The 25363-nt window shown below is 49.9% G+C and overlaps 1 protein-coding gene across 7 annotated transcripts in view; it reads left to right on the top strand.

The window, feature by feature from the left end:
- Window positions 1-24524, top strand: part of MSI2 (musashi RNA binding protein 2) — a 399418-nt gene extending 374894 nt beyond the window's left edge. Inside the window, exons 13-15 of one of the 7 annotated variants that reach the window (XR_006272279.1) lie at window positions 15136-15290; window positions 16974-17046; window positions 19379-19447. Coding sequence is in view for 6 of the 7 variants with exons in the window: in XM_043483326.1 (XP_043339261.1) it covers window positions 15082-15290; window positions 16974-17015 (251 nt within the window). In the remaining variant the exon portion in view is untranslated. Of the gene's footprint in view, window positions 1-15081; window positions 15291-16973; window positions 17047-19378 lie in introns of those variants that run through there. The other 6 variants (XM_043483336.1, XM_043483326.1, XM_043483331.1 and 3 more) reach the window with 6 other exon arrangements.
- The last annotated feature ends 839 nt before the right edge of the window (window positions 24525-25363 follow it).

Genomic DNA, 25363 nt, shown 5'->3' with positions numbered 1-25363 from the left:
GCTCCAGGCAGTGTGTCCCCTCCATTTGTGGTGACGAGTCATAAGACAGAACAGAGGTCTCTTGGAGCTTTGGGAGATGACCCTAACCTTTGTAAGTTGATGGAAGCAGTAGCTGCCACCCAGGACCCGCTCCGAAAGCCAGGCTGATTGGTGGCTCTGACACAACACTGCAGGCCACAGAGGTGGGCTGAACCTTCAGGGTGCAAGTCACCTATTATCAGGGGAGACAGAGCCCCAAAGTCACAGAGCCCAGGAAGTCCCCAAAACAGTGTGAAGTGAAAATGCAAAATGGTAGCCTGTGGAGTGTGGCCCGGTGCGGGGTGGGGGGGTGGACCAGCATTGAATGTGAGCAGGCGGGTAGTCCAGATTGAGGGCCCAAGGGGCCCGAGACCCGGGAAGGGAGATCTGGGAGGAGCCAGCCTTCCGGCCCAGGCTTCACGGGGGTAGACATGGGCCAGGGCAGAGAGGAATGGCTGGAGCTGGCAGGCTTCGGGGCTGCCGACGCTGCAGACTGACCCAGAATGGGGAGCAGGAGAAGAGGGTAGGGACAGAAGGAAGAGAGAGCAGAGAAGTCTCCCCCCCTGTCCCCCCACCCCCACCTAAAGCCTGGGTCTGGCTCTGCTGGGAAAAGGGCTTTGCTGCCCTGCGGCTGGACATCCTGAGTTTGCGTTCTAGGAGGTCAGGTGAGCGAGAGTAACATGCAAGTCTGGGGATAGAATAAATAGTTGACGTTGAACCATAAAATGAACTCTTTGGGGAGGAGAGTAGGTCCCAGGCCTGCCCTGATTTTATCTTGGGATATTCTTCCACGTCCCCAGTGGACTCCTCTGCCTCCTATGCGTTAGGGGCCGAGGGTGTTCTCACACGCCTCCAGCTGCTGGCAGGATCTGGGTTTTGTGTGCGCCAGATGCAGCATGAGCCTCAGGGTTCCATGGTGTTGCTTTCAACAAGCCTGTTTCGAAGGTTTGCTTTTTGCAGGCATCAGGGCAGGTAAAGGCACGTGACACTTCTTGCCTTCAGTGGTCTGAGCATCTAGATCCCTTCCCGAGAAAGCCCTTATTTCCCATGATGCGTTGTTTCCGGCACTGTCAGCTCCTTTTTAAAAGGGAAAATGGACCTTTATTTTTGAAGGTGGCTTTCCTGGGCCTCCGTCAGTAGGATCCAACGTCCAGGAAGCGGGCGGTGGGGGCTTTGCACTGCAGGCATCTCTCCTTCCCCGCCCAGCCTGCCTTGTGCTAGCAGCAAGCATCCTCTGGGGGTTGTGACCTCAAGATGGCCCATCTGTGGGGAGGGTCATGGGGCCACCCTCTCTCTGGAACAGAGCCAGCGCCTAGGAAAGGGGGAGAGAATCTGGGGCCTGTTAGGACCAGCTGCTGCAGCCAGCCAGACTTCCTCGCAAGTTCAGGGTTCCCTGAACATTCGTCTCCCGGTCACTGCCTTGTGCTCTGGGCACCAGGCCCTCGTTTCTCAGTTCGTCATTAACAATCTCCATTTCTGGAGAGCCAGGACTCTGCCCATAAAGGGTCCAGCATTGGATTTCAGTAACCCTGGTGAATTTATAATAATGTGCAGAGCTGCCCGCCTCTAACCTCAGCTTCATTCATTTTCCAAGAGCTTTCGGACCAACTCTGTTGAGGATAAAATAATTCAGCTCTAATCAATAATTTTATAATAGAAATACCATGCACTTGATAAATCAACTCTGGTGCAATTAGTGACTAGCCTCGAAGCCCAGATCTAAGAATAAGTTAATCCTAAAGTGAATGGAGTGGGAGCATGTTAATGGTATTTTAAATTAGCAGAATTATTTTCAGCAGGTGACACACCCGTGCCGCCCCCCTGAGCTGGTTGACCCCCTCCCACGCTGGCTCCGGAGGAGGGGTGGGAAGAATGATGCCCCTGAGCACTCAGTAACAGTACATATAGCCCAGTGGACGGCGGCTAAGGAACCCCCTCCTGGTACTCTGGGTTGGGTGATGGAGGCACTGCAGGGTCTGGGGAGCCCCGAAAGTTGGTGAACCCATGTGCTGGTGAGAAGAATCGATGGAGCACCTGCGCGGGTGCAGCATGGTTCCCGGTGCTCCTGCAGAGCTTAGACCGCCACGTCTATACCACAGCCACCCCGTCACGTGGGCAGGAAAGCGGAAGATTCTGGCTCAGTTTTTACACGTTTGCTTTTATGAGAAAGCTGGGCTGCAGAATGGTTCCGTGACTTATCCAAGGTCACACAGCTGGTTACCTGGTTAGCGAAGCTTTGGTCAAGGGTAGAGAACCCTGAACTTGAACCCAGGTCTTTGGCTGCCTTTAAGCAGCCCTGTGGAGGAACTGTGTTTGTTCATGAAGGACTCATCTGCCGCCTGAACACCCTGTGCCTGCAGGAATGTCCTGGGAAAGGCCCACAGCCTCGGCTGCCAGCTCTGTGTCAGGACCTCATGGTCCAACCTTTCAGATGTAGATTTCAGAACCAGACCCCGGGCACATCTGCCGTGGATTTAAATCGGCAGATATTTATCGTGTTTAACAGCAGTAATTATTATTATATGTGACAGGTATCATCCTAGGCCTTGATTCAAGGTGCTTTGAGCTATCTCAGAAAGCCCGGCTCTGAGCAGTCAAATATTATAGAGGATTTATTGGCTGACATCCTGGAAGCTCCGTGGAAGAGTGAGCTTCATGTGTGGTCTGTTCAAGGCTCATTCTCTGCAGTTGTCTTACTTTTGCCCTCCCTCTCCTTTCAATACTGTCTTTTTGTTGGGTTCCTGTGATAGCAACGTGGTAGCCACAGTTTCCTGCTTCATAGTATCCTCCCGGTCTAGAAGAGGGAGTCGAGTGGTCCCGATTTCTAGCAAAAGTAGAACTTTGTGCTGTTTGGCTAAGACCTGGGTTACATGAACCAATCAATGAGGGTGGGATCCAGACCCTCTGAAGAGCTCTGACACAGTACAAGAAGGGTGGATTTCCACAGGGAAACCCAGGCGCTGATAAACGGGGGCACACGAGAATGATGCTGGAGAGACAAGCGGTGGATGCCCTTTGCAGCCCTGGAAGCTCCTAGATGAATACAGGGCACAGCCTCTGCCCTAGAGGCTCTTCCAGCCTAGCCCGGAGACTAACGTGTGCTTATAATATGATGCTTAAGCCCAGAAAAGAAGGAGCAGAGAGGAGGAAGTGATTAGCTTTGGGGGGAAGGCAAGGAAGGTTTTACAGGGCAGTGAGTGTCCCTACTTTTGAAGGACAAATGGGAGTTCCCCAGGGAGCCTAGGGAAAGCAGCTTGTGCATAGCCGCCAGAACAGCAGAGTGTTTCTGAAGTCCTGCAAACCCTTGGCTCTGGCTGGAAAGTGCTAACGAGCCCAGATTCACCTGGGTAACTGGGAGCCTCAGCAAGGCCTGTAACCAAGAAGTGACATCAGATTTCTATGCTAGACAAGCCTGCCAGCAGGGTGGATTAGAGAGATGAGACAGGAAGCAAAAGGGCAAGTGACAAACCGTGAAATTGTAAACACTCCATACATGTTCATATATAGGGCCAATAAGAGATGCGGTGGGCGTTTCACTCTTACCATTAGCTGATTAACTCCAAGCTCAATATCATGCTGACCGGGGGGACAGTGGGAGGCTGCCTAATGGGAAGTGGGGGTATAGGTGGATTCAGGCTAGAGTCTGGGAGAGGGAGACCTTGAAAGCCAGATTGCTATAGTCATATTTGTGGGAGAGAGGAGTTCATAGTCTTTATGGCAGTGGGGCTCACTAAGGACAGAACCAACAAAGGGAGACCAACCAACCCAGCCTGACGCCTGGTCCCTGGGGCTGTGCTCTGTGACCTGGGGGAAGGGGAGGAGAGCAAGGCAGACCCTGCAGAGATTCTCCTGGGCTTCTGCCAACAAGTTCCTGTTTATCCCCTGCGTAGGACCTCTGCTTCCTGTTTCTGTGTCCTCCTGGCAGCCTCTGCCCCCGTCCTTTCTGCCAGCCCATTTCCCTCTGTCCTCATCTTTGCTCCCTCTGTTCAGATCTGCTTCAGAACAGCAGAAAACCACACCTGATTATCCTTCTCTGGGGTGCCCTCCTCGATGAAAGGCAGAATTTTGAGTCTTCAGAGGGTGTTTTGCATGTTGTCTCAGAGTGGTGCCTGCCTTCTCCTACCACATCAACTCTCCAAGGAGGCAGTCAGCCTCGTTCTCAGTGTAGATGAGTAATTACCATGCAATTAGAGAAAGCAGAAAACAAAGGGGACTTTTGTTCATGGATGCTCATTAATAAATAAAAAGGTCTCCCCTTCCCATCCTGGGATCCTGCACCATGGGATGTGGGCAAATTATGCTTTTCAACAGCTGTGATTGGCTGTTGGATGAGAGAGCCATTCTAGATCTATCAGGATGAGTGGAGCCACAATGCAGTCAGCTCTATGGCATGGACAGGAGAGTCATCTCAAAATTCAAATCCACCTGAGAGGTCTCTTAAGGGAGGATATCTTGCAGGTGGTTGGCAGAATGCTAGAGACACTTCCCAGCCCATTTTAATAAAATATAGGTAATATATTAATAATAACTCACATTTATTATGAATTAGTCATGTACTATGCTAAGTCCACCACCCTTATCCCATTTAATTCTCATAGGCCTATGAAATGGGTGCTGTCATTCCCATTTCCATTTTTAAGGCTTAAAAACTGTGTCTTAGCACCAGTGAGGTGGCAGAGACAGGATTTGAGCCTAGGTCTGCCTCATCAGACCTGTGCTCTGGACCAGTGTCAGCACCTGTGGTACCAGTCCTGCCATAACTGCAAAGCACTATGCCTTTGAAACATACAAAAACCAATCCCCACTGTTGCCATCCAATCAATTCTCCACATCCCTAGGGGAGGAGGGAACCCGAAGTCCTTTTCAGGAGGCATTATATGTACGTTCTGTACCTGCCTCTGCTGTTGCAAGCTTAACATCATGGTTCTGTCTGACTTTAGCTGACATTTCCGATCTGGCTTCTGGTCTCTGAATCTTTTCAGACCAAAGGTACACAAAGGAGGCCCAGAGGAGGCGTGGTCCTGTAAGAATGAGCCAGCCTGAAGATAATTATTTAAAAGGGACTGTAGCTAAAACAGAACTGAAGGAAGTTAGCCACTGCCCGAAGGAAACTAGGCCGTGGAGCAGGACTGGGCGTCTTTGCGCAAGACAGACTTCTCCGTAGGGATCAATCAACATCCCTTCCTGCGAGTTGGGAAGACTGCATCTGGAAGGTCGCTGGGTAGACCAGCCCAGCCCTAAGGCTGGGAGGGGATTGGCTGTCCAGTTGCTGGGGCTTTGCCTTAAGCCAATGGCCGGAAGGGGCGGGGCCGGAGGCGGGATCAGCGGGCTCCTTGGCCAATCATCCTGCAGGGAGGCTGGACCCTCAGTACCATGGCAACAGCGAGCAAGGGGCTCATTTGTTTTGTAGATGAGTAATTACTACGCAATTAGAGAGAGCTAAAAATAAAGGGGCCTTTTGTTCCTGGTTACTTATTAATATTAATAAAATGATCTGTCCAGGTCTGTGGTAAACAATTAATGCAAACTTGTGTGCCTGTGGAAGAGCCCACTGTGGGGGGCCAAGGCTGCAGAGCCCCCGTCTCCCGTCCCTTTCTGTAAGTTATTTCTGACTGTAACCTGCAGAGGGTTGGCTTTCCCGGTCTTGAGGGGAAGAGGAGATGCTCAGCCTTACCAACACATGGGACCCAGGATGCCCCCGAGTCAGAAGGTCAGTCAGGCACTGACCCAGACAGAAGAGGCTGGTGATGTCTACCCAGCCTCCAGAGAAAAGACCCACAAGCACAGCAGCAAAACGGGAGAACACGGACCTCTGTTGGAAGAAACCTCTCACACAATTTTGCTACCTCTCCTTGGCCGCGTCATTTGATTTTTCTGGGTCTGGGTTGTTCAGCTCCAGGTACATAAGAGTTTCTAAACCTTCCATTGAGGTAGCCCCTGAGATTTCAGTGTCTCCCCTCCCACCTGGCTTAAAGAGAAACCAACAAGACTTGGGAATGACTTGCTGGAAGGTAATGTGGTTGTTCAAGGGTTGACCCCATAGCTTCTGGCTTCCCATGTCAGGCCTTGGAGATGGAAAGAGCTCAAAGGCATGCATCTCCCTTATATCCTTTCCCCTTCCTCGGGAGCAGGTTGCCTTATGGATTAATCAGATAAGGATGATAAGAGGCTTAAAAAAAAAGGAGTGGGGGAGGAGGAGCAGGGAAGACTTGGTTTGCATCTGGCTTCTGCCAATGACAAGCTGCTTGATTTAGGGGCAGAGGATTTCAGACTGTTGGGTTCTTGGGCACCCCTCAGCTCTATAGCTCTGTATTGCTGCTGTTTCCAAAGCTCTGGATCCCTTATCATTGGGAACAAAGGGGTGACAGTGTTAATACCTTTAGATCTGAGAGAAGTGACTGGAGAGGAAGCCAGGGGCTTCCAAGTGCTGCGTCAACTGGTAGGGAATAATTTGAAACATCAGTCATGCCTTTTTTTTTTTTTTTTTTTAATGTACAAAGGCATTGAGAGGTATAGAAATATTTCCAGAATTGTGTATTATTTTTTTAGAAAACCTATTCAAGATTTTCATCTTTGGGTGTGGTTGATTAACCCTTTAGGGTGTGGCATTTTGGATGATATTAATTAATAAAGGTAGACCTGTTAATAGCTACCACCGATGAGCTGTGAAACAGGTGAACACAGTGGTTCTTGAACCTGGCTACATGTTAGAATCACCTGGGGAGTTTTTAAATTTCCTAGTGTTCAGGCCACACTGTGGATCCGTCAAATCAGAATCTACAGGGGAATTAGGGGTCGGGGGTGGGGCTGGTGCCTCAGCAGTACTTAAATCTCCCCAGGCAAGTGCAGTATGTAATCATGGACTCAGATACCACAAGGTTCTTCCAGATATAGAGCCTCACACAATATCTGTGATTCGTCATCAGAATCCCTACCTTCAGAAACAGATCAGCAGAGCCACAAGCCAGACGGTTCACCCCAGCTTCCTCTGAGGACAGAGATCCTGAGCCTGCAGCCTTGGAGCTCAGGCCTCTCCTGCCCACGGCTGGCCCTCCCAGCAGGGCCACGGGACCCACCCCTCCTGGCCAGGCTGGAAGGGTCTGTGTCCTCACAGATGGATTCTCCTGCCTCCCCCGAGAATAGGCCTGTCCTAGCTGAGATTGAGAGCACGTACGCAGAGAACCAGTGGCCCGGAGCAACCATAAGCAGGGAAGCAGCCACCCTCCTTGACTGTCTGATGAATGGGGGCCTTTGGTAAGGTCGGAGTTTGTTTGTTATTAAAGACCTAATTAGAAACATGAGAGGGAGCTGAATGGCGCTGTGCTTGGCTAATTAGTGACATGTATGCGCCCGCTTTGAACTTCAAGGACACAGAGCTATTAGCGCTTACATCAAAAATGGATTAAACTCCAGTGCCTTTATAATCATTAAAGACGGGCTGTTCAAGTGGAAAGCCTTTTGTACAGGTCCTCAAGCGGTGCCCCTTGGGCATCCTCCCCACCCCACGCCCAGGCTTCTGGAGCCATGAACAGTGAGTTTCCATGAAATGGAATCAAGCAGCACACACTGAAGGTGCTCACAGCTGAGGGCTCCCCGAAGGATGGCCCTTCCTAGACTGGAGTGGTCTTGGGGGACTAAGACCAGCCCTCTACTTGCACTTTCTGGGGTGCATGGGAGGATTTCCTTTCTCTCTGATACACTCTGACCCCAGCAATACCGCATGCCTGCTTTGTGCCCGGTACTGTTCTGAGATGTGGTCCAGAGGAGGGTGGTCTGGTCCTCAGGAGAGAGGCTGTGCCCTATCTGCTGTGGCAGGGGCCATAAAGAGATGGCCCACCTCAGGGAGCCCCCGGTCTGATAGGGGAGCTCCCAGTTTGGAAAGGGCCACAGGCCCCATGCCCTCAGGAACTGGCACTTCAGCACAGGAGGTTTGATTCATCGTCCTTGGTTTTGCAACCTCCACGAAGCAAAGAAAGAGCCAAATAAACAGAAGAAACCTTTGCAAACCAGGGTGCCAGGAAGGACAGCTGGGCAGTGTGACTCAGTCTAAAAGCAGCTGGGAGTTGCCCTGAAGTCCACATGAGCCAGTTTGAGCCACTGTGAGACCCTGGACACAGCCCCGCGTGGACGCAACCCCAGGGCAATAAAGCCCATCTTACAGCTGTTAGGAGCGAGAACACGGCGTGTTAAAATGCCTGCCAGCGCACCTGGAGGACTTCCCTGGTGGCTCAGATGGCAAAGAATCTGGCTGCAGTGAAGGAAACACAGCCCAGGCCCAGCCCACTCAGTGCTACTCCGTCCCCAGAATTTACCCTTCATATGAGCAGATGGCAGTCAGCCACTAATGCCACGCCGCCTCCTTCCCAACCAACCCAGCCCAGTCCCTTGTAAGGAAGAGACATACCCAAGTCAAGGCTGATATTCAAAAAGTGTCAAGACAGAGAATGAGCTGTTTTCTGCTGAGGTTGTCCAGCAACATAAAGTACTGGCCATAAAGCCCTCCTTGGACAGGGTTCTGGGGGCTGTCTCCTCACACTGATCTGAGTGATGAGTACCCAGGTTCACTAGGAACCCAGGATGTGAAGGTTTTGGAGCTGGCCAGCAGTGAAGTTGTCTCTTTTGGGAATGTGATTTGACCTGAAGCTGCGACCTTTCTACAAAACCATGAGTCCTGAGTCTTAGGTTCCACTGTCCATCCATTCCCTACTTAAGATACGCTAGCACTAACCAGCAGGCATCTGTGCCCCCCACAGTGGTCTGAAGCAGGCTAGGTGTTGAGTGAACAAGCAGACTCTGCAGTCTTCCAAGACCGGCATCTCTGAAAGCGACACTGGGAACGTTTGTGACGCTGACTCCCTGTGAGCCCAGGGAGTGAGCCGACGCTCTCCAGTGTTTACGACACTCGTAGTGTCGGTGCAATGTTTGTGATGAGCCAGGCGTCTCAGATGTGTCAAGACATGCTGATAGCAGGCCGAGTTTGTCCTTCCCGGCAATATATTGGTTTGTATAGGGAAACAGAAGAACGAAATACCATCACATAGCTCTCAGTCCTTCCTAGTTTTATTAAAGTATGTCTTCTCCTTGCCTTCTGAAATAGCTTGCATTTCAGCAGAGCTTAAAAAAAAAAAGAAATGTATATAAAATTGATTGTCGCTGCATCTGGGTCCCTGCAGATTTAATTTTCATTTAGTGTGTCTCACAGTTTTCCCAGGTTAGAGGTAATTGCTGGCCCTCTCTATTACCTCTCCCACTTTCAGGCTAGGCTCTGGGAGGAAGGTTTGAGCCGAGATCCCTGGGACCCGGTGGCCAGGCAGACTGCTGGAGTGTGATTCCCCCTTGCTCCGCTGGAGATGAGCTGTGGTAGCTCACAGCTGAGTGTTTCTCCTTCTCTTATCAGAAGCAGGTTCATCTTTTCAGGCCGACCTTCCCCGACTGACCACCGGCTTTAATTTACTGTGGGCACGACCTGGAGAGGGCACAGTGAGACTGCAGACTGGGGGCTCCAACTCTGTTTTCAGAGAAGCCTCAGCTGACCACCTGGCATTCCTGAGAGGCTGGCTGTTCAGAGTCTGGCCTCGGCTTCTGAGAGCCGCCTGACGTAGTGAAACCCAGCATTCCCTGAGCCCCCCGTGGTAGATGGCAATCGGGCAGGTTGCTCTTGGTCTGGAAAACCCAGGGCCCCATGAGAACCTGGAGAGCCCCCACCTTCTGCACGCACACCCCTCCCCAGAGGGTCCCTTGCTGACAAGAGACGCAGTCTCTGCTGCTGCCAAGTTTTAATCCCGGCAGAGAGAAGCGTGGTAGGGACGAGGTGAGTGTCGGAGGCGCAGTGACTCTGGTATCAGCCCGTCGACAGAGCCCCTCTGCTCATTGCTTTCTCAGTCACTTTCTTTAAATCCTCTAAAACAAACAGAACTCCCTACAATCTAGTGTGATGTGTTAACATGAAGAATACCACATGGGCTTGTGCCCCAGGTCCTGCATTCTGCAGGGGCTTCGGGCTGGGAGAGGCCAGTGACACCCACCAGCCCAGCCTCCCTGCCCTTGCGCCTCATGCAGCCGCAGGGAGGTCTGCTGGGCAGCAGGTTGCCTTCTGAGTTGGGCTGGGTGCAGGCGGGCCTACCACAGCACCTGCCTTGTCCTGAGCAGCACACACCGTCCCAGCAGGGGGCCACGAGGCCCCCTCCCGAGATGGAACCTGGCGGCCACCAGTAATTCGTCAGTGGGAGACTGAAATTGTCCTGAGGGCTGGCTCTGCCTTTCTGTGAAAGGTGAGACCCACCAAACCAGGACCCCGGTCTGAGGCTGGGACTTGGTGGACCCTGGCTTATCTCAGATATAGCAACAGTTCTGTTAACAGTTCCTTTCTCTGAATCAATAATAATCCACTCTTCAGGCCTTAGAGCCAGAGATGCCCTCCCAGGGGTGCCCGCCTCCGAGGCCCAGGCTCTAGCCTTCTGCCCTAGGTCCAGCAGCATCACGTTGGGAGCATACAGAAGCACCCAGGCTTCCAACCTTTCCTAGACCTACAGTGTGGCTCTCCTGATCTCCTGATCCTCACTGCCCTCTCCCACAACTTCCCCACCCTCAGTGACAAATCCCACTCTGAGCCCAGCTCCTTCTGACCACAGTTGGGCAAAACCACATGCAGACTCGTACCCACCAGAAGGAAGGGTTTGCTGTAAACCCCCCAGATGCTCCCGAGCTTTGGGTCTTGCCCCTGCAGGTGAGGGTCTGAGCCTGCAGGACAGACCTTGGAGAAGGACTCTGGGATGGCTGTCCTGGGCCAGCCATCCAGGTGTATTCCCTTGATGGGCAGGAAATGCCTCCTTTTATCTGATGCAAAATGCCACCAACTGAAATTCAGATGCGTTTCCTCTTGCTGGCCTCAGTGAGCGGTAGTGTCCTTGTGTTTCCATCCCCCCCATTCCCCAGAGTCTTTTCATCAGGTCCAAGGTAATTAAATGCAGGGTGGATGAAACAGATCCTTTTGTGAATCACTTCCTGATTTGTTTGGCCAGTGAATTGTGCTCTCCTATATCAGGTTTTCCTAAACCTGGTTGGTCTGTACATACATAACTGTTTCAAAAATGGGTGTATTTGTTCCAAGCATGATGAGCTACAGGCATTCCTCTTTTGCATTTTTGCCTCAGCCCACCGAGAGTCAGGCTGAGTAGGGCAGGACTCGCGTGTCATAGATGAGGACTCTGGTGGGTGAGGCGCTGACCCCCCCACCCCGCCCCCAGGCAGGTAGCTGGAGGTCAGGGCTGGGGTCACACTCGGGTCTTCTGACTCCAAGTCCAGCACTTCCTTTCTCTGCACCAGAGCTGCCTCCCTGAGGCATACTGGTGCCTGGACCCAGAAAGCCCAGAGGACGCCTGGGGCACAGGGCGGGGGTGGAGAGGAGCCTGCCCCGGATTAAACCGCTGCTGTGGACGCTGCCCAGAGCGGCTGGTGGAGAAGTGACCTTGCTGCCCCACCACGAGTTCCCACTCTGCTGCTTGGTGCAGAGCTTGCCGAAGGCCACTTAATGCTCACAGCTTCTGCTGCAAAAATGCCAGGGTGTTTGCAAGACACTGTCCTCTTCTGGGACAGGAGTCATAACGTCCTTTTTAAATCTCCACACTATTTATTCAGCAGTACCTACTGAGACCTCTTCCTCCCTGCCTCCGCACGCACACAGACACACACACACCCAGGCTGAGCAGCCTTGAGGGACGTCCCATTCCCTCTTCCTGACCTGACCCTGGCCTTGGGAGCATTTCTGCCCCTTAAAATGAGCCTGGAGGTGATCTGCAAGGAGACCGCCCATTGAGAACTGATTCAGGGTAACTAGCACAGAAGCGCCCTCAGGTCAGGCGCTCGAGTTATGCTCCGCCCCCCACCTCCCTGCCTCTCCTCTCAAGGTCACAGCTTGGAGGGGAGGGTCTCCTCCTTTACTGTGCTGCCAGCCGGTGTGCAGGCTGAACGACCCCAAAGAAGATCACCGTGTCCCTCTTGCCTTCCCGCCGTCACACAGCGCATTTTGGTGTCTGAAGCGCCTTCCCCTTTCCTTCTCAAGCTGCTGAGCTGGGGAGTGCCCTCCCGGAGATGCATGGGTTCAGGACATAGGTTGGCTTGTTAACCCGCTTTCTGGAGCCGGGATCCTCTGCCCACAGAGAAAGTGGGAATCATTGACTGAGGAACCCAGAAACCCGGCTCCTCTACGCCTTCAGCCCTTGAGGGTGAAGGTTCCACTGTCCCAAAGCCCAGAGCAAAAGGACCAGCCCAGAACCCGGTGCTCCTGGCCTGCCACCTGCATCCTAGGCGGGGAGCCATGGCCCCGACTTGCACCCTGACTGGGGGTGTCTGCAGGCTGACGGCGCTGGGGCTCAGGCATGCAGGGGGCAAGTGTGTAATCGTGCGAGACTTGGTTTTAGAGCTGGGTTGTAACAGTGCCTTCTCCACAGTGATTCTGGTGTCATTGGATGGAAGAGGATAGGATGGTGAGGGGCAATGTAGCCCCCACTGGGAGATTCCCTTCAGGCCAGCTCTCCAGCTGCAGGCCTCCTGGGCACACAGGATGGGGAGGGTAACAGGGGCGGGCCGAATACCCCCAGCCCCCATCTTCTGAGCCTCTGGAGGGGCATATTTGTAGACAGCATCCTTCCGTGAGCGCGCAGTCTCCTCTCTCCCAAGGCTCCTTCCACCGGCTGGGTTAGTCACTGGGTGGTCCTTACCCTGCTGGGAGGAGCCGAGGTGGAAACCTCTCTCCTCCTTGGCTTCTAGATGGGCGTGCCCACCCTATGTCCTCCTGGATCCTCATCTAGCCAGAAGAGAAAGAGGTCGGAAAGCCTTTGCCTTCCACCGTGGCCCCACCTCCCACTCGTTACCCTGAAACAGAGCCGGCTAGTTACTCTCTTGGTTACTTGGCACAGGAGGGGGTCAGCTGCCTGGAGGAACCAGGAGTCAGTATCTGAGCTCTCTGCTTTTCCTGGCCCGGAAAAAGAAAGTGTGTGAGCCCAACATAATGCTGTCTGTTGAATATCTCAGCTTGATCCTTGCCTCCATGAGTGAGAAGGGAGGCATGTCATCTGCAAGCTAAGTCTCCTGTATTCAAAAATCCTGTCCCCTCTGTCTGCCAGTGTACTCCCAAGTCAGCCATTCACTTGCTCTGAGCCTCTGGGATTTTTTTTTTTTTTTTCCTCTTTAACCTGTGCTTTCCATTAGCCAGCTCCTTCCTTTCTTGGCACAGTGTCCTAGGGGCCTGACCTTGAAGCCTCCTGCCCCAGATGGCCTTCCCAGGAAGCAGCTTGCCTTTTCTCTGCTGAGTTGGGAGCCCGGGCCTGCTTGGCTCGTTCTCCTTGGCATCTTTGCATCCCGTCTCAGTCTCCCACCAGCCTGGCTGGGGTGCATCATCGGTCGTTGACTAGTCGGTAGCAATCGGTCCAGGTTTGGCTCTTCAAGCCCCGCCCCCGACACACACACACACCCAGAGGTGAGGCGTTCCAGCCACAGGTGCCCAGGGCAAGGTCGTGGTCCAGAGAAGATTTGCAGTTGTTTTCCCTGCTGCCACTGAGGGCAGGTGGGCCCGGGGCAGAGGGAAATGCCGAGAAAAACAGGAGGGAGAAGGCTGTTGTGAGGAGTGCGCCCTGAGATTTGTGGAAGTGCGTGGAACCCGTCTTGCGTGGTTCTTCAGGATGGACAGGTTGTAGTCCAGAATTGGCCAGCCCTAGGTTCACCTTGAACTTCGAAAGTCAGTGAGAAATTACTTTCACAGTATAAAAAAGTGTTTTTTTCCTGTTATGGAAAATAAAAGATTTAAGCTACTAAAGGGAAATGAAGACGAGACAGTAACCTGTTTACAAGCTGTGGTCCTCACTGGGGCGGGAACAACGGGACTTGGGGAGAGTAAAGGAGGGGGCCTGGGGCAGCGTCTCCTCACCCTGCCCCCTCCCTACCACCATTCCCCCAGGCACGTGTGGGTGTGAAGTCTCCTTGTAGCAAAGGTCCAGTCCCCGCTCTTCTTTCCGTCTGGAGTCTATCTGAAGATAACCAACAGAACGCAGGCTTTTCGGTCAGATACGCTTTAGTGATAAATTGGTTCAGTCAGTATGCTCTGAATTCATACTTCTTTGTCTTTTTTTTTTTTTTTAAACAAAAGGAAAAAAAAGTTTAAATCCCCCCTTTCCTTCTACTGCAGGAGGTGAGTGTGTGGGTGTCCTGTAGCATCATTGGCATTCACCAGCTTTGGCCCAGAGCCTCCAGATTCTCCATCCCCACCCCATCCCTCCCTCCATCCCCTGCTCTCCACCCCAAAAGGGAACCCTCTGCCACCATCATTACGGTTATGTTAAGATGCCCAAGTCTTCCATGACATATCCCATTCTCGGACCACGTTCAGTATTGACGACTTTCATTCAGGGATGTAAACGGGAGGGGTGGGCAGGGAGGGAGTAGCCAGTGGGGAGGGGGGGAGAGCCGAAGATCTTTTTTGCCTTTTTTTGTTGTTTGAAACAAATTTGTCATTTAATGGATCCAAAAACAAGAAGAAAAAAAAATGAAACCAAAAAATTCCTTCCCCAAAGATTTTTTTTTTTCCTGGACACAAATTGCTTTGTTTCCTGTCACATTTTAATATCAATATTAACACAATGTGTAGTCTAAAACTAGTTCCTTTGTAGTTTGCATGGGATGTGAATGCTGTCTCAACGTGCCCAGATCTAGACAAGACTGCATGAGCATCAATTCAGATGTGGAAAAAAAAAAAAAAAACCAACTCTCTCTCTCTCTTCATATATCTCTCTATTTCTATTGTGATAATTTGGTGGGCAGTGAAGCACCCCGGTTGGTTGCCATACTGTGTTGAATGGTTGTTTTTTTTATTCTATCTCTTTTTGGAGCTCCGAGCTTCTTAGTAGTAGCCTGGGCTGAGTATTCTTGAGTCCCTGCTGATGTCTTCGCATGGCCTTGGTTGAGTGTTAGAAGTCGGGCCTCAGCTGTTCCTCCCGAGTGTCTGGCTTGTGGTGACCGGTGCATGCCTGGCTTCCAGCCTCATACCCAGCTCTATTCTCTGCACACCAGTCCTGAATAGCTACAGTGCTCAACCGAATTTTGGCGGGCCCGCTTCCCCGGCAGGCTCCAACCCGGCGCGGCCCGGAGGCTTCCCGGGGGCCAACAGCCCAGGACCCGTCGCCGACCTCTACGGCCCTGCCAGCCAGGACTCCGGAGTGGGGAATTACATAAGCGCCGCCAGCCCTCAGCCGGGCTCCGGCTTCGGCCACGGCATCGCCGTAAGTACCTCCCTGCCCCTGCCCTCCTGCCCGTCTCCTGCGGCCCGCGGGGGGGTTGTGCCAGGGAAGCCCCGAGCCGGCAAGCCAGGAGCGGGCACCGGGTCCCCCACCGCACCCACGTCCACCACCCCCGGCTGCAGCTTCCCCCTTTAGATGTTTCCAGAGCCTCCGTGCGCGGGCCACAGGTGGAGTGGAGGGAGTGTGGGCAGGTCACGTTCAGGTCACACAACCCTGAACCGCATGTACAACCCATTGCATCCCTGGCTGCAAAATGAAAAGAAGTGTCCCTCCCTCAAAAGCTGATGTGTGAGACTTTAAGGAAACAGGCTAAGGCAGCTGCTGGCTCACAGTAGACCCCCAAGGTCAGCCCCTCTCTCCTTGATCCCGGCCTCCTGGAGATTCAGGGGGGCTGGGACCTTGGAGCTAGGGCCCCATCCCCGTAGGATGACAGCCTGAGTCAGTTAGAGTCCTGCCTGGGGTCAGGGGCAACACTGGGGCCTGGGACGTAGCCTGGGGTGCAAGTCCCATCCCAGGAGGTTTCCTCCGCTAATGTTTCTTACAGTCTCCGGGCTCCAAGTAAGTTCCCCTTTGCACTCTTTAGCTCCACCCGCCCCCGAAGGCCAGGTGCATTTGACATTTGTAATGCTCTGTGGTTCTATAATCTGACTAATCCAGGCAATGGAAATTTGCTTAACAGATTTGCATGCTGTTTTCAGATTGTGTTGTTCTTCCCCCTCGCGGTGTGTGTGAGCATGAATGTGCCTGAGCCCACTCGCTCACTGTCCCTTCTATTGGGGAAACAGAAAATCGACCAACCTCGCCGTCTTGGAGACAGTTTGATTTTGAGCTAAGAGGGAAGTGTCTGCTGTCCCAGGTCACATCCCTGTGGGAGAACCCCCCTACCAGGCTGTGCTGGGGAGAACAAAGCAAGTGCAGACGATCAGGGCATCGGGGCAGCCAGTCTCTACCCCTGGCATTGAAAGGTCGCCCCCCCCAACCCACACACATGCATGCACACACAATCTCACACATTCACACACACACCACACACACACACACACGACTTGCCTGGCCTGTGCAGTCTGGCTCCTTGTTGAATCACACTCCAGAACCAATATCACTTAGGCAGTAGTTTGGTGAGTTACACCCCCTCGGATGGGCAATAACACCTAATCCAGAGCAGTAACTAGTCAACCTAGAGCTGCATCCATTTCAGGGATTGTCTACCACTACGTCGGACACGGTCAGCACCCAGAAACACTGACCCTATCTGTTCATGAAAACCTGGGTCTCTGACCTGTGTGCTGTGATGATTTCTGAAATAAACAACGCCAAGTCACATTTGGTCTGCACGGGACTGGCCTTCTCCCCAGCCGGAGCCATGGGGGCTGTCTGGGGCTCAGTGCAACGGTGCCCATTGTTGGTGGCACAAGCCCCTCTCCTCTCATCCATCCACCCCTGGGCATCTGGCTTTCAGTGTTCCCCTGGGCGAGTGGACGGGCCAGGGTGGGGAGTCAGGGCTTGGGAGGATGTCATCCTAGCGCCTCACGGCATGGTGTCTCAGAATTACATATTCATGCTGGCAACCACAGTCTAGCCCTAGCGATAATTTCCTTTCCCAGAATATGACAATCTGTTCCCATGTATAGCGTGCTGATGACCTTAACAATTGTGCAATTTTAGGGACCTTTGATTGCAACGGCCTTTACAAATGGATACCACTGAGCAGGTGCTTCCGTTGCCACCCCACTCTGAGGTATTGCCTTTTCTGCCACGTGTCTCGCCCGCCAGGCGTGTCCGTACGTGTATGCACACTTGGCATGCAAGTACGCACGGGCCCTGGTCCCATCGCGTCAACGTCTCTTCCTCCTCTTTCTCCACCCCTTTCCGGGGGGGTGGGGGCAACAAGATCTAGCCTTTTAATCTCTCATCCCTCCTCTGGCTTAAATCATGACCCCCATTTTTCTTCCACTGTCTTTTTTTTTTTTCTTTGATTCTTTCAATCCTTTTTCTCTATCTTTCCCACCTCTCATCTTTCTCTGTCTTGAAATACGATCAAAAGTGTGGGAAACTGGAAGGAGACGCTGTGCTGTGCCCGTCCCCGGGGGACAGAGGCAGAGAGACTCCAGACCTCCGCCAGGCTTGGGGCGGAGGGTGCTCAGGGTTGCCGGGCCCTCTCAGCTCCCCAGAGCTCTCTGGGCTCGGCCAGTGGGGTTCATGCAGTGAGACAGCCAGGCTCCATCTTTGAGTGAAAAGAAAACATTTTTGCCAGTAACTACTGAGTAATTATCCAGATTACTGCACGAAAAGCAAATTAAATTAACGACATCACCTGCGTTACATGGATTTGGATCCCTGCCAGTTTCCTAACCTTTTAAACTGAGCTCAAGTTAATTAAACATTTTTTAAATCACTTTGATGGGGATATGGAAGGGGTGGAGTGGAGGAGAGGGGAGGTTGGGGCAGTCAGTGAGGGAGCCTCTTGCAGTATTCTCATTGAAGATGGGTATCCCTCATTCTCCGGAACAGCACCAGGAAGGGAGAGGGGGTTCTCTCATGAAAGCTCAACGTGACCCGTGTTAGCGAGCTGGTTTTGGGTCTTGAGACAAGAGTCTGTTTCTTCTTTGAGAGTGCCACAGCTGAGGCCTGGGAATGGATCCTGCTTGCAAAATCCCAGCTGGGACATGAGCACCTGTCCCTCTGGGAGAAGCAAGGCTGAGATGGTTTTGCCACTCTGGTTTGCAGTCAGCAGGACGCCCCTCTTGTCAAGGATTGCTCCAGGCCCCCGAGCCAGCCAGGACCCGGTAGGGTGGGCCCAGCTGGGGGATCAGGTGGAGCCAAGCTCCGTACATCTCTTGGATTTCTCTAATATTGCTCTAAGGAATCACCTCGACTAACGCAACTGCCTCTCTTAACCCAATAAACCCCGTGTGTGAGTTCTCTTCACCCCCTCGCCTCCACTTCCCTTCCAGCACTGACCCAGCCATTGCTGGCCTGCCGGAGCCAGAGGCCACTAACAGTGTGAAGGAGAGCTACTCACGACTAATTCAACTGGGTTGAGGGGTCCCAGCAAAGCGAGGCTCCTCTGAGAGCAGGGTGGGCTGATGGACCCAAGACCGTGGGGGCTGAAGGTGGCTCAGCCCTTGTGGAGTCAGATGACACGGGGCTCAGACAGCTGCCAGTGCCTCTTCCCTCCCTGCCGGAACCGGCGGGGCAGGGCCCCCTCCGCCTGCGCCCCCACCCTCCTCTGCAGAGCGTCCCTGCGGGTGGAGGGAGGTGAGGCTGCTCGCAGCCCAGCCTCCCGCGTCCAGCTTTAGGACTCGGAAGGATGGGACAGACCGGAGAGCAGGGCTGACCACTCGCCCGTGGCCGCCCCAGCACACACACAGTCTGTGCCCAGCGGAGATGACCCTCAGCCCTTTAGCACCGTCCGTGGAAGGAGGGGCCCAGGCTCCCAGTCAGTTCGGGGAGAATCAACCAGCAAGTCTGTGAATCCCGGGCCTGTTCTCATTTCCTAGAACCAAAGCTGATTATTATTAGTTGTGTATGTTTTTATAAGTGTCCTGACCTTGAGTCTTTTGTACATAATATGATTTAAGTAGAAATTTGCAGTTTTAGTTATGGACAGTCATTGATGGTTGTCTCCTAAAGACAGACATTTTTGAACATTTAACTTTGAAAACAGACTCTTAACCAGAAAAGGCAGCGCTAGTCACTCTGCAGTTCACCATTCCAGCTGCAAACCCAGCGTGACCACATCTGCTGACCCCATTTTCCACCATTGCCTCAAGAATTCTACCATAGTATATTGAATCAGCGAATTGGCAAGCCAGCAAAATGAGCTACAGAGCTGCCCTCTTTCTCCCCGGCATCAAGCTTGGCTCAGATGTCACAGCTCAGGCTGTGACCCCAGTCAGCCGTTAGCCTGGCCACTTTCAAACATCCTCAGTAGCCCAATGTAGTCATCCTTTGAAAATGCTAGCTAAAAAGTTAAGAGTAAACCGTGTGCCTGCCTGACATTTCTTCTTTCTCCTCCCACCCCACCTTATGTTCTCTTCCGGACATCCTCGACCTCCGGTGCCCTGCAGAGCATACCTGGATGTCCAGGCAAGACTGGGCGAAGTTTCTGAGTGGCCCTTTGTTTAGGTGATGTCATCAGACCTGTTCCCCCACCAGCCTCACTCCCCATCCCAACCAGAGATGGCTCACTTCGGATTGAGGGTTGACTACATCTCATCATCTCACGAATCTGCTGTAATATAAGACAACAGCTTTTAAATGTGTATATATCCCATGATTTTGGTTTTGTTTTGTTTTTGTTTTTCTTGATGGTTTCCCTCCCTCTTCTCTCTTCCCCCTTCTCCTTTTAAATCTCTTTGAATCACATTTGGTAGTGATTTTGACTTAGTCCAGTAGTCATATAGCTTTAATATCTAGTTAAAAGCTAACCATAGTATAATTGTTATATTAAGGTATTATTTTTTTCTTAAAACAATTTTTTTTGCTTCTTTAATTCTGTTCTCACTTTTCAAGGATGCTGAGATGGTTATATTACTCTGAATATTTTGGTATCGATTCTGAGACTGTATGAATTTTCAGGCGGAATGTGAGCACACACAGAAGCGAGGTTGTGAGGTGCTGAGCGGGAGGTGGGCATCAACTTTCTACTCTGCGTTGTGTAAGAAGTGAGATGTAGTAGGCTAATGAACAGACTCTATAGCAGTTCTTTTTTTGTGGCGTCTCTTTGTTAACCTAAGTATATCTATTTTCGGCAATAAGGTAAGGACGACAATGTTTTGCGTGTCCTCCTTTTCTATAAGTGCTTTTTTTCTGTTGAAAGAGGTGATATTATAAGGTTTTTTGCAATTGTGAATTCTAAAAAAGAAATGTTGTAAATACAATTCCATTAACTACATAGAAACTATTAAGAAAGAGAGAATCAAAAATATTTTTGTGAGGGAGTCGGTCCCAGGCAGTTTGATGCTGTGTGGGTGGAGGAGGGGAGGGACGGTAACTGAGTCAGTGACTGAGGCGGTGAACACCCAGCTGCCAGGCCGACCCCGAGACAGGTTAGAACACTGTTTAGCTCCTCTTGTCTGTGTGATAGACCTAAGAACTGTATTAGTGTCATACCAGCATATTAACCTCTCGTCTGTGCACAGCTTCCAACGTTACCGTCTAGTTAGATTTTTATTTAAAATATGAAAAACTGCTTTTCCCAAGACGTTTTTTAAAAACAAAGCTACAATTTTAATATTTAACATATTTAATGTTTCAAAGCACACCTGTTTGGCTTGGGTGGGGAGGGGTGGGGGGACATTCTTTTTCAGTCTTAATTTTTAAATATTTGATCATTTTCTATTGTCCAATCATTTCAGCACCTCCAAAGGTCCCTAGGACACTTTGCCTCTCTTCTCCCCTGTCCCCCCAGCCGCCCCCCAGCTCCGGGGGCCCATGGGCCAGGAGTGGATAAGCCTGCATTAATGAAATCTTTTCTCCATTCACTTTCTATTTACCAATTAGGAAAGCAACCTTTTGGTTTATATATTTTTTTTAATACCTCAGTGCTGCAAGTATCACCAGAGAGGCTATGAAAGAATTTTTTTTTAATTTATTGTAGATGTAAACAGAATTTTAAAAAATAAAAAGTATAAACATCGCTGCACTGTGACTGGTGGGAAAAACTGACCGTTTCCTGTTTGCACATGTTTAACATTTGGCTGTTATAATATATGGTCCTCGGTTGGGGAAAGATACTTATGATGAAGGATATTTTTTAATTTAACTTTTTTTTAATATTGGTAATAGGTCGGCAACAGCAACTATAGAAGTACAACTCAATAGATGGCATTAAAACATATTGTAGTGTGGATATATATTTTTTCTTTTTTAAAATGTGATATTGACGTTTTATTAATATTTTTTAAATTGTTACGTTTATAAATTTGGTACTTAAGGCACAGCCAGTATGAGACACTGAATGCGACATTTATTATAAAGAGCTGCTGCACTCCTATTTTTATAAATTTTACTAACAAAGTAGACTAATGTAGACATTCACAGACATGGTAGGGTAAAAGCATCCTCAAGCAAAAGTCTCCAAAATGCTAACTCAGAAAGAAAGAAAAAAAGCCTTTTTCAATTCTAATTAAATAGCAACATCTTTTTTTTTTTTTAAATCATGTCCTTTGTTTTTTCCAATAAAATGTTAGGTTGTTTGGTGAAGGTTTGTTTTTTTGTTTGTTTTTCTTTCTTTCTTTTTTTTATTTCCAAACAACCAGGTTAAGTAAAATGCTGGGCGCTTTTAAAATATCAAAACTTGCTCAAGTAATAAAATAACAAAATAGAAGTTTTATTTTGAAAAAAAAAGAGACAATAAATTCCCAGAAATTCAGTGTCTAGACTAGGGAATTTAATTACTATTTTGTCCATGTTGGTGATGTACTGTACTACCCTTCCTTTCTCTGCATCCCCCATCACCTCATAGAAGACTCTCTGTTGATCATTGTCTGTTAATAATGTATAAAATGGCTATCTTGTAAGCGTGTTGTCCTGGTACTAGTGTAGTGACTTTTTTTCTCCTCTTTCTTCTAGTACATATTGATAGGTATAACGTAATTAAGGTTTAAAAAAATTAGACATAGTTATTCAGATTTAGGACCAGTAAGGATAGAACTTTCTCTTATTTATGAAAAAAAAAATGCTAATAATTTTGGGGCAGTTTTTTCCTTTCATTTTTTATTTTCAATTTCAAGTTTTCATTTTATTTTTGCTGATCTGATGTGGTTTCAACTAACCCAAGGTCTCACGATGTTCAGATGCCGGTAGACTCTACGGCGTTTTGTAGATTCCCCCCCCGCCCCCCCCCCCCCAGCTGTGAAGGGGTGTGCCATACTACCTTAAATGCTAATGCTAGATATGCAAAACTGGATTTTTTTAATTTATTTTTTAAAAGAGGGAGGCATGGTATATTAAAATGATTTTACTAAGAGAAAAAAATATTTTTTTAAGAATGCTCAGAAGAAATTGATAATCTGTGTGAATATGTTTTAGATGTTTATAATACCTTTTGAAGAGACCCAGTAGCCCATAGCACAAATCTCGTGGAAATCTGATATGTTTTAATGTGGCTACCTAGGTTAAGGTTCACGTTAGTCCCCCACTCATCTAGAAGTCCATTTTGAAAGATTTTTGTAAATTATTTTAGCACTGATGTTCAGCCTTGTCTTTGTTTCAGTTAAGCTCAGTGGCGAACATGGGAACCACCTTCCGCCTTCCCTGGGGGAGAAACCCTCTTGGCTGATGGCTTTTCCCCGGGATCACAAAACAGCCACCGGGTGACTTTCTGGCTTCTAGATCCATCTGCCTGGGGCCCCCAAACTCCTCTCCTCCCACTCGGAGGAGAGTGGGCACATAAGCTCCTGGACCGATTCCTGGTTCTCCCTGGACGTGAAGCTGACGGGGATGACCGAGTTCTGGGTCTCCTCTCCAGGAGCTTGCTCACACCTGGTCTGTGGCCTTCCTCACACCCGCTGGGAAAACCAGACAGCCTCACTCTATCCCAGTCGCTCATGGGCTTGATTCAAACGAAGTCCCAGCAGGCCTTTGCGTTTCTCTCCTTCATAACCTTCATCTTGATTTGAACGCGTAGCTTGGACTTTAAGGTAGCATGGCTCTATTGCTGTCAATTTAATGTTTCACTGCACAGCAGTTCACAGCCAATGAATGTTACACACATCTTGCTAGACTAGTATAAAAATCATTGGGTAATTGTTGGTTCTAATGACCTGAAAGGTGTTCAGTTTTTGTTTTCAATTTTGTTTTGGATTTGTTTCTTGGGTTTTTTTGATTTTTTCTTTTCTTGGATTCTTTTTCATTTGGGAATTTTGGGGGAAAAAAAATTTTTTTTTTTTTTTGGTTCCAAATAGAAAAACAAAACCTATTTTGATCTTTAGTGCAAACGAGGGCTAGGGACTTAGCCACCACCACCCACCCACACTGCTTCATTCTGCCATTCACTCACTGCAGCATAATCAAGAATAAAGCAATATAGTTTACTACATTTTTTTTATTGAAGGTCAGCCATGCTTTTTGTATTATATTGCATATGAAATTGTTTACAAAAGAAACACTAACTCATACTTCTCTCTTATCGGTTGGGAGTGGCTCACAGGGACAGAGGGAGGCTGGGGGGTTGGGTGGGGGAGGGAAGAATGTTTTTCTTTCTTGAATGTGCTTCACCAGCCAGGCTATCTTCCAAGGAAGGCTGAAGCAGGGTGGCGGGTTGAGGGCGGGGGCAGAGGGACAGATGCAGGCAAGCACATGGGAGAGAGACACTAGCGGGCTCCCCCAACCCCTCTCCGCCCGGCCCCCCACTCCAAACAAAAAGAAGCAGAAGTCAGCTCGGCCCAGTCCTGAGCACAGACACTACACAAGGAGATGCTGTACGTTAAGCAATACTTTAATACTGTAATGTTTGTTTTCTTTCTTTTTTTTTTTAACCAAAAAAAAAAAAAAGTAAGTAAACTAAAACAAAAATATAAACATAAAAACCCACCCCTCTGGGGAAGCAACCTGAATCCAAACACTTGGCTATCAAATAATCAGAATGTATTGTCTCGGATAGGAGTTTGTTTCTAGGAGGCAGGGGCACGCAGGGGGGCGGGGGATGGAGACTGAGAGACAAAAGTTTCCAGAGCCTTCCAGAAGGCTCTCTGCTACTGTATTCTGTACATACTGTACCATCCTGTGTGGAATCTGTGAGTGTCCTTTGAGTAGCGTGGGCTAGCCAATCTGCCGTTCATGGTGTGTTGTAAACTTGGAATTCCATATGTAATAGGATGCAAGTCTAAGCGTTTCATGTGGACATCAATGTATCTAAATAAAACTTTCCCTAGCACTGTGGCTGACCTCACCCTTACTTTTATACTTTAGTATGAAACTGATGACAACTTTGGTAGTGAGTATTTTTTTTATATATATACATATATATGTATCTATATATATATATATCTCAAGCATCTTTCAGGTCTTTGTGTGTGGCTTTCTTAAAGCCCTGTTGTAAAAAATTACTATGTGGATGGCAGTCTCTCACATCACAGATGTGGAAAGTATAATTTTATATTTGTATTTTCAAATAAATAAGTTTGTGAAAGGTTTCCATCCTCTACTGTGGTCCAGAAATCAATGTGTTTGTCTGACAAAAATAAAATAAAATAAACTGTTTTGAACAGAGTTGTTTGATGTTCTTTCACGTGTGGACGGGAAGATCCTCTGGAGTAGGAAATGGCAACCCATTCCAGTATTCTTGCCTGGAAAATTCCATAGACAGAGGAGCCTAGTGGGCTCCAGTCCATCGGGCCACAAAGAGTTGGACACCATTGAATATAAAATACATGTGTGGAGGAGGGCTCAGTGGGGGAGGGGAGCTGGTGATTGATTTGGGGAGGGTGTCACTGGTCACACCTGCCTCCTGTCATCCTGATCTTGGGTGGCCTCAGCCTGCAACTGCTTGAAGCAAGGCTTAGATTCCCAGCCAGAGACTGAGGCCTGGTCACGGTGGTGAAGCGCCGGATCCTATCCACTAGACCCAGTGGTCAGTGACAAGGGTCCTGGCCCTTTGGCTTTGCAGAAAAGAATTTTCACAAAGATGGAAGGTAGTGTAGCAAGTATAGTATTTATTAAGAGGGGAAACAGCACAGTACGTTTGGATAGACACATGAGGGGACTCCAGGAGAGTGAGTCTCTTGAGTCGCATCCTCATGGCAGTTTGAATCACTATTGTTGCAAGAAGGGGGACCCTTTCCAGGGCCCGAAACTGGGCTCTTGTCTAACACTCAGAAATGAATTGTCTGAGGAGACTCATGTGCTGACAAAGCAAGAGATTTCATTGGGAAAGGGCACCCGGGTGGAGAGCAGGAGAGTGAGGGAACCCAGAAGAACAGCTCTGTCTCATGGCCTGCAGTCTCGGGTTTTATGGTGATGGGATTAGTTTCCGGGTTGTCTTTAGCCGATCATTCTGACTCAGAGTCCTTCCTGGTGGCGCAGCCTTGCCCAGCCAAGATGGATGCCAG

This window comes from Cervus canadensis, chromosome 1 (genome assembly GCF_019320065.1).
Source record: "Cervus canadensis isolate Bull #8, Minnesota chromosome 1, ASM1932006v1, whole genome shotgun sequence".
NCBI lineage: Eukaryota > Metazoa > Chordata > Mammalia > Artiodactyla > Cervidae > Cervus > Cervus canadensis.
Note: the sequence above shows the minus strand (reverse complement) of the source record. Positions and strands in the feature narration are given on the sequence as shown.